Source organism: Leuresthes tenuis, unplaced genomic scaffold (assembly GCF_036924035.1).
Source record: "Leuresthes tenuis unplaced genomic scaffold, fLeuTen1.0.hap1 SCAF_7, whole genome shotgun sequence".
NCBI classification, from domain to species: domain Eukaryota; kingdom Metazoa; phylum Chordata; class Actinopteri; order Atheriniformes; family Atherinopsidae; genus Leuresthes; species Leuresthes tenuis.
In genome coordinates this window covers 10,388,264-10,396,286 of record NW_027325361.1, presented here as the reverse complement: position 1 = coordinate 10,396,286, position 8,023 = coordinate 10,388,264, and the positions used below count along the sequence as shown (strand labels likewise).

Below are 8,023 nucleotides of genomic sequence, written 5' to 3'. Positions count from 1 at the left end.
AACCTGCAGAATGAAGGGGAACTACAGGTCTCTGTTAAGGGAGACACAAGACGCTGTGAGCTGCAGAGGAGCTCAGCTCTATGTGCGATTCTGGTTCAGATTGAAGAGCCGAGAGAGAGCGCTGGATTATTCACAACAAGCCGGGAAATGGATAACAACAAACGAACTGTGGTCGTGACAGGTTTGTCTCTCCTACTGACTGCTGTTGTTGATGACAGTTGCGCTGCCGTTAATGGCGTCAGGCTGTTTGGTGCTGCAGTTCTGGACAGAAAGAAACGCTTTGTTTGTCCCCTTAACGATTATTTTCTTATTTACTGCATATATAAAGGCTGAGATGAAATTATTATTTTTTTGTTTTTTTAAGGGCAGCATAAAACAACAAAGCGACAGAGATAGACAAAATTTAACATTATTATTATTGTTGTTGTTGTTGTTATATATTTCTTACTTATCTTTCAGAAATGAATTGATTTGGGTTGTCACTACTAATTTCTTAACGAATATGTTGAAATTCTTTAATTTCTAAATACCCTGCTGATTCGAGGAGATGTAACCCAGATTCATAAGGAAGATTTGGAATTTCCGTTTTGGAAAAGATTATTTCAAAGTTAACTCAGACATTATGTTATTATCGTCATAAAAATATCATATATAGCACAACTACTATTGTCAATGTGTTGTTCATGTTTAATAACTATGATAAAAATGTCAATGTTCTTGAAGGTAGACAGAACTACAGTAAAGGAGGAAAAGCAAGAATTTCTAAGATTAAGTGTAGCTGATATTTTATCTTTATCTCTTTTATCTTTATATTTTCTTATTTGTTGCTTTGTGCTGAGAGTTCAATTTGCTGTCAAACTGTTGCACTCGTTCTCAACATCGACCTGTTTACAGACATGGTGTTATTGTAGATATGTGCAGAATGATCAGAAATCATCATTGGACTGCCCCAATATTTCACCAGTTCCCATATTTGTTGTCTGTCCTGTTTAATTGCATTACTTATGAAAATCCTAGAACAAAAACTGCTGATTTCAAGCATCTCAAATAAATTTTTGTTTCGTTATAGCAACGTGCTTTGAATTACTTTTTAACTTTTGTACATTAAGCAATAAAATAAAGATTAAAGTAACATTAATAGATATATATATATATTTCAGTATTTTTAGGATTGTGCCTCCAAAAAGTACATTAATATGATTAATATGAAATTATTGTTCTTTTTTTTTTCCAATGCAGACTACAGGCTTTGGTGTGTAATTTTAACAGAAGTAAGAGAGGCAGGGATTTTATGCTCTCAGACACAAAGGAGTGTAGAAACTCGCTGTCCCATCTGATAGAAGGTGTGTAGATTGCCTGGGAACGGCACATTCACAATAGCGGGCTGGCTGGCAGCTGCTGGCCCCTCGCTCTGCTCCTTTTCAGCAGCCTGTCAGACAGACTGATCCTTTCTCCACCCAACCCCCAGGGACCTGCTGACCCAAGGACGGGCGGTGGAGGGGGAATCAGTCAAAGATCCCTATATAAACAAGCCTGAGTGAACATCCATCAGCTTCTCAGATATTTTTCTGTCCTGTCAGGGGGTGTTAGTAATAAGGAACCACATCCTGGTAAAACTATTTTTTATTTCCTCTAAAAGCAACACTAAGCAATGACACCTCTGGATGGGGTGTTGTAAGGGGAGGTTACATCAAAAAAGGTTTTACATTTGTTCCCAAAACCCAAGATATTAAAGTGAGAACAGTTACATGCTTAACATTGCGTATGTTTATATCTCAAATAATTCATTTGATTCATTTGAATTGGAGAAGCATGACTCTGCAAAGCATTAACAGTGTCGTATAGAATACAAATGTATTCATAGTTGTCAAGGAACAATGTCAGTAGTTTCTGCCAAAGTCACAACTGTGTGTTACATGGCCTCTGATATCCTTTCATGCAAAGGTAAACTGCAGAGCTTCTCTGCATTTTCTTTGTTAAAATGGTCTCTATAACCAGCAACATTGTCTGTATTAGTTGAGCACCCAAAATAACTGACGTCTTTTGTAGGTTTTGGGCCATTTGGAGAGCACACCGTCAACGCCAGCTGGGTAGCAGTTCAGGTATAAATAACTTATTCATCATTTACACTTTTTTATAATTGTTTAGGTTCTTGGTTTTGTTTTTATTACATCAACATAAATCTTTATCCTTTCTAAGAACACGACAGTTCTTTGTGCTCACGTTCACACCACGTTGTTGGCAGCATTTGAACTTGTTTGTGCAGCAGACAGTGATGTGACGCTCTGTTAGCTGCCGCTCAGCCTCTCACTGCGCAGCCGTATTTGTCAGAGGCTTTATGTGGGGGTTGATGGTGGTTGTCAGGGTGTCTAGACGGACTTGATAAGGATATTAGAGGCAAACAAAAGGCTGCATTGTGGCAGGGTCACAGACATGGTCAAACTAGCCTCTTTTCACCACCAGTGGGGGGAGATGGGGGTGTCAGTGTCTTGCAAGGCGGAGTGGGGGAGGTGTTAGCTGTCATTTGGACACAGATTTGTCTCACTTATGATATCTCTGATTTTATTTATTTATTTTTCCTATTGATCACACTGTGCTTGTTTCTGAATAATTGATACTTTCCATGTGAATTTGTAAAATGTGATTATATGGAAATGGAAAGGCAATCAAGAGACACTGTTCCTCTATGGAGAAGCAGTTCAGGGACTGAACTTGTTTGAGGTTTTTGAAATTTTTCAAAGTTGCATGCCATATTTAAACAAAATTCAGTCTGCATGATTTTATTTGTTTTCAAAGGAGCTGAAGAAGCTCGGACTGGGCAGTAATGTGGACTTGCATGAATATGAGGTTCCTGTGGAGTACCAGACAGTTCAGAGTTTGGTTCCGTCATTATGGAAGCAGTATCATCCACAGGTAAGAGGAAAACATGATCGAACCTACTAACGTTACTCCACTTCTAAAGTCGAAGCCTCTCCTGTCTACCATGGTGTCAGGTTGACTTTCTTGAGTTCACATTTGGGTAATTTGGGCCAATAAGCATCTCAGGTGTATGTTAGTAATTCTGACTTTGTTTCTGGATCGTTTCCTTTGCCGTCCAGCTGGTAGTTCATGTTGGAGTCTCTGGTATGGCCACCACTGTAACACTGGAGAAGTGTGGGAGAAATCATGGCTACAAGGGCCTGGACAACAGCAGCTTTTGTCCCGATTCACAGTGTTGCATTGTTGGGGGCCCGGACTGTATCAACTCAGTTATTGACATGGAATCAGTCTGCAAGAGAGTGACTGCATCAGGACTGGGAGTCGCTGTCTCCGTCTCGAAAGATGCCGGGAGGTGATTTATCTTTTTTCCACTTTGTTGCAACCATCTGTTTGTTTAGTCTCTTATGTCTTCACCACATTATTCATCTCTTGAGGGTTGAAAGCACTTCTATCATCATTATAAATTAGGGCTGCCACGATTAATCGACTAGTCACGATTGTGTCGACTATTAAAATCGTCAACGACTAATTTAATAGTTGACGAATCGTTTTTTTTTGTTTTTTTTTTGTTTTTCAAACTTTGTTTTTCTCTCAAAGCTGCTGCGGCACCTTCCACTGCTGCGTCTGCCTTTCTGTCCTTGACACACATACGTAGTAGTGGTAACCGGGGTCAGCTGTGATGTCACAGTAAGTTAAACCGGACGGGCTCTGGTATCACGGCTACCCGGCAACGGAGCTCAAAAGTGTGGGAGCATTTTAAGAAAACTAAAGACAAATGTGTGCAATGCAATATCTGCAAGGCAGAACTCGCCTTCCACAACAGCACAACGACGATGCACGAGGACCTGAAAAGGAAGCATGTTGTTGTGGCTGATTGTGAAGAGGGACCGTCATCTTGGTAAGCTAACTGCCTAGTTAGCTGCTAAAATTAGCGTAAACAGAGAGTTAACTTGCTACTCACTCATATTGATAGCTGTAAACGTTAACATTAGCGATGACGATTTGAATAATTAGCCTTAGCACACATATTTCATGTGTTTTCTGTAACATTATAACACTGATGTGTTTGAATAGGAACACTAATGTTTTCTAACGTTACATTTCAGTGCTAAAAAATTATGCTCATCTTCAATGGACGGCTTTGTTACAAAGCTAGCTACATGCACACCTCAGCAAGCGAATGTCCTAACTGAGTTCATAATGAACATGTTGGCGTTATATTTGAGTCGGTGAGACCAAAACTTTTTGTGAATAATTCCTTAGTTTCAGGTGCTTACCTCATTTGATTTAAATGCAGCTATGTTTGATGACAAAGACAAATGAAGGAAAGAAAAACACTCTGCATATTTCATTAAAGGGTTAATGAACTATGATATTGTCTTTTTTTTGTAGTCAGCATATACATAAAACACTCCAAGCTGAAAGATAATGATGGTTATATACAAGCAGCTGCATCCTTGTGCGATAAGCTCTATGTTTTACGTTCAATTTACGTATGATCCGACTAATCGAAAAAAATGATCGGTGATTAGTCGACTAATAAAACAATCGTTTGTGGCAGCCCTATTATAAATCCATCCATTGTATGCAGTTAAGTCTGGATTTTCATTCACTGTGATTAGGGTCATTGACAAAACTTATAACAAAACAGATACTATACTGAAATGAAGAAAAAAAGACAATAAATCCCTGTTTGTCCAGATGTTGCACATATTCCTTATAAACAAATATACAGGATCTGCTGCTGTGAATGATGCATTATCTGCTCAAGTAAATAATATCATCTGCAGCTATAGAGCTTCATACAATTTCAGCTCCTAGTTTATTTGTCAGGCAGTACATTTTACAACTTTCTCTCTTTCACAACACTTATAGTATTATTTCAGGGTGCTGCATGCAATTATTTTATAAAGAAGCTGTCAAACCTGTACACCAACTAGCTGATGAACACAGTTTGTAGGACTTTCACAGTTATGTGTCCAGTAAAGACATTTTACTGTTTTTTTTTTTATTGTTTACCAAAGTAAATCTCTTTTTCCTAACAGGTATCTCTGTGATTTCACCTACTACACATCTCTGTACCTAAGCCACGGTCGTTCTGCCTTCATTCATGTGCCTCCTCTTGGAAAGCCTTACAGCGGGGAAGACCTGGGCCGTGCGCTGCAGGCCATCATCCGGGAGATGTTGGCACTTCTGGACCAGGCTGAAGAGAAGATCCAGTGCCAGCAGCACATCCACTAAGTGACCTCCAGATACCAACCAGCCTCTCCAGCCTTCGCCACATGAGAGAAATTGCACTTGACCACAAGTAGCCAAACTTCTTCTTCGTCTTTACTTGGACATAATGAAACTTCAGAGATTACGTTGTTTTTCAATGTTTGTTTTGTTTCTATTAATCTGTGTTTGCTTTTTCTTTTGCTAGATCTGATTCGGTTATGTTTTCATGTTGCTTTTATCCCACTTCCAAGGAACAAATAGCATTCTGACTTAGTGTTTAAAACATGGCTTAAAAAAACATAGAGAACACAGATGCCAAGTTCTGCTCACATGTGTTCATATGCAGTCACAGGCGGAGACGTGGATAGTCTCTCATTTGACGTCTATTTCAACCTTTTTACCCCAAATGTGACCTCTATTCATGCACCTTATGGGGTTAGGGTTATTCAGAGAGTTATAGGACGCATTTGGGGGAAATGTAGAATCTGAACGCTTGTTCCTCAAATTTCTTATCAAATTTTTCCGATTTGGACTGTTGCTCCATCCGTTAGCAGCTGTTTACACCTAAATGACTAAAAATTGTCATCGTACGTAATACATTATGGTTAAGAAAAAGAAGTTTAGCTGTAAACTGTTTGCTGATGTCATTTTCCTCCACATGCTCTTTCTTTCCCAGCTGTCCTTAGCCTGCCACGCTGAACTGTTTCTCAAGTCCTTTTTCTTTATAAGAAGTTGTAAATTTTGCCTTCCTTTACAAAGGTTATTTAAATCAGGGAACGGGTTGGTTCCAGCTCATACTTCCCCAGTTTTTTTTTTTGGCCCAGTTCTGACAGAACAACAACAACAAAAAAGAACACCCCCCCCCCCCTCCCAATTGAGATCTGGCCCCGGGCTGTGCAATGTTATTTTACAGATCTTGTTCACTGCATAACGTAGGACATTTATGCCATCATTTTGTTATAGCTGCACAGCTGTTGAGGAAATTCACGACTTTCAAGTTTTAACTGTAGACATTTTCTGGCTGCATGTTCAAATTTAAAGAAAGCATATGTAAAACTGCAGGGAAAAAATGTACAATCTGAACTGCCTCTCAATTCTTTTCCTTTTCGATGCACTACGGGAGTGTTGGTTGTCAAAGCTACATGAGGTAAAAATCTACAATCAAACTCTGTGGTGCAGAATTACTGGACGGTGAAATGCTTTGAATTTTGAATTTTGAAATAGTCACCGATGTGTGAAGATGCCTAAAAGAGTTTGTATCTCTAAGATATCTCATCAAAAACTGAGACATATGCAATTCAAGACCAAAATGGAGACTTTTTGTTTTTATAGCTGTGCAGCCATAACTGATACTTATTGATCAAAGCTTCCTTGTGTCCTCTTCATTGAATCAGTTATAGTTGCTATAGTTACGTGAAAAGTGGATTTGATGAAGTTGGACTCCCGAGTTCAGTCAGAGCTGGGCCTTGATTTCTATTCTCTTTTTTTTCTGTTGCACTTTCTGTTTTTATATGTCAGTTTGACTTAATCTGGAATTTCTCAATGTGAATGGTTGCATTTTATGTTTTCATTTTCAGTCACTTTAACTTGAAACGTGTAGCTATCCAGACATCTGTGCATCCATTTTTAACCTCTTTCCTCCCAATCATTATAGGGATGTATGTGAGATATGCTTTGTTGGTAAGTTTTACTTATTCTTTTATTTCTGAGCTTTTCTTTGCAAGTTCCATCCATTGTGTTTGTGATGGTGACGCTCCCAGGTGTAGATCTGCTGTTTTCATTGGGTTGTCTTCTGTTTTACTGTGTAGACCAGAGTCTCCCTGACTACTGAGTTGTTGGGACAGTCTATGCCACCTAACACTGCTTCAGGTTTGATTGGAGCCAGTGTAAATTTTAGGATTGAATAGTCTATTCACTCCATTAGACATGGATATAGTTTTTCACTGTTATAGCAAGACTTATAATACTAATACTGTCCATAGTATCAAATCAAATGTTAAAACAAGTTAGTGCCACTGAGTTTGAGTAAATTATCATTATTTCTTACTGTGCCTGCAATTTTTATTGCATTTCAAATATTTCTAACACGAAGGACTGTGGGATCCTGGAGCTCTCAGCTTAACTTCTACACAACCTAAATCTTTCTTAGACCCTTTGAATTTTAGCGTCTTGGTTAAATGTTTTAGAAATCTTGAGTTATTAAACCAATGGACACATTTAAATCAGAGCTTTTAGGTGCTGACATTTAACAGTGTAGCTTTGGGAATGCTAAGATGTGAAAGCGTTTGCGGAGAAGCCGTCTGCACAAGTTGTGCCTCAAGTTTACCTATGAGGTGACCCCTGACCCCTGGTCCTCTACTGTGCCTTGCTGTCATTTATGTGTGCTCTGAAAAGGCCTTAACAATTCTCAGTGGGTCAGTTCAAATATGTATTACCGATGCTTTGCAGTCAGATGTGTGGCTACCTCAAAAATACTTTTTTATCTCACCATCTGCTCTGTTGTACACCAGCATGATGGCTCTGTGATTTCTCGTGAGTTCCTGCGTTTAGCGAGTGTCTTCTGCAAGGTTTCCTCGTCCTGTCATTAAAGCACTGTTAAAGTCGGTAATCTTGCTTTGTAAAAGAAAGACTTTGAAATAAAGAAAATAAAGAAATACATGTAATGTCTGTGTCTGTTATTGCAGCACTGTGTTTATAACCACTGCTAGGTAATCATGCCCCCTGAAAGCATGTAATTCATATGGGGGTTGTGCAAATGTAATGTTGGTACAGTGAGCATCAAACCACCCCCACACCCCCCTCCAACAGGCAACACTGTAAAAACTTG

The 8,023-nt window shown here is 39.0% G+C and overlaps 1 protein-coding gene across 1 annotated transcript; it reads left to right on the top strand.

The window, feature by feature from the left end:
• On the top strand, positions 1-7,859 carry LOC140311729 (pyroglutamyl-peptidase 1-like). The gene is made up of 5 exons (XM_072389226.1): positions 1-181; positions 2,050-2,102; positions 2,797-2,913; positions 3,099-3,331; positions 5,025-7,859. Exons 1-5 carry the CDS (start codon positions 148-150, stop codon positions 5,218-5,220), a joined length of 633 nt encoding a protein of 210 aa, XP_072245327.1. The 5' UTR covers positions 1-147; the 3' UTR covers positions 5,221-7,859.
• Positions 7,860-8,023: the final 164 nt, after the last annotated feature.

Coding starts and splice junctions, on each gene's coding strand:
- LOC140311729 (XM_072389226.1), top strand. CDS start 148: ATGGATAACAACAAACGAACTGTGGTCGTGACAG. Junction 182..2,049: donor ACGAACTGTGGTCGTGACAG/GTTTGTCTCTCC, acceptor CGTCTTTTGTAG/GTTTTGGGCCATTTGGAGAG. Junction 2,103..2,796: donor CCAGCTGGGTAGCAGTTCAG/GTATAAATAACT, acceptor TTGTTTTCAAAG/GAGCTGAAGAAGCTCGGACT.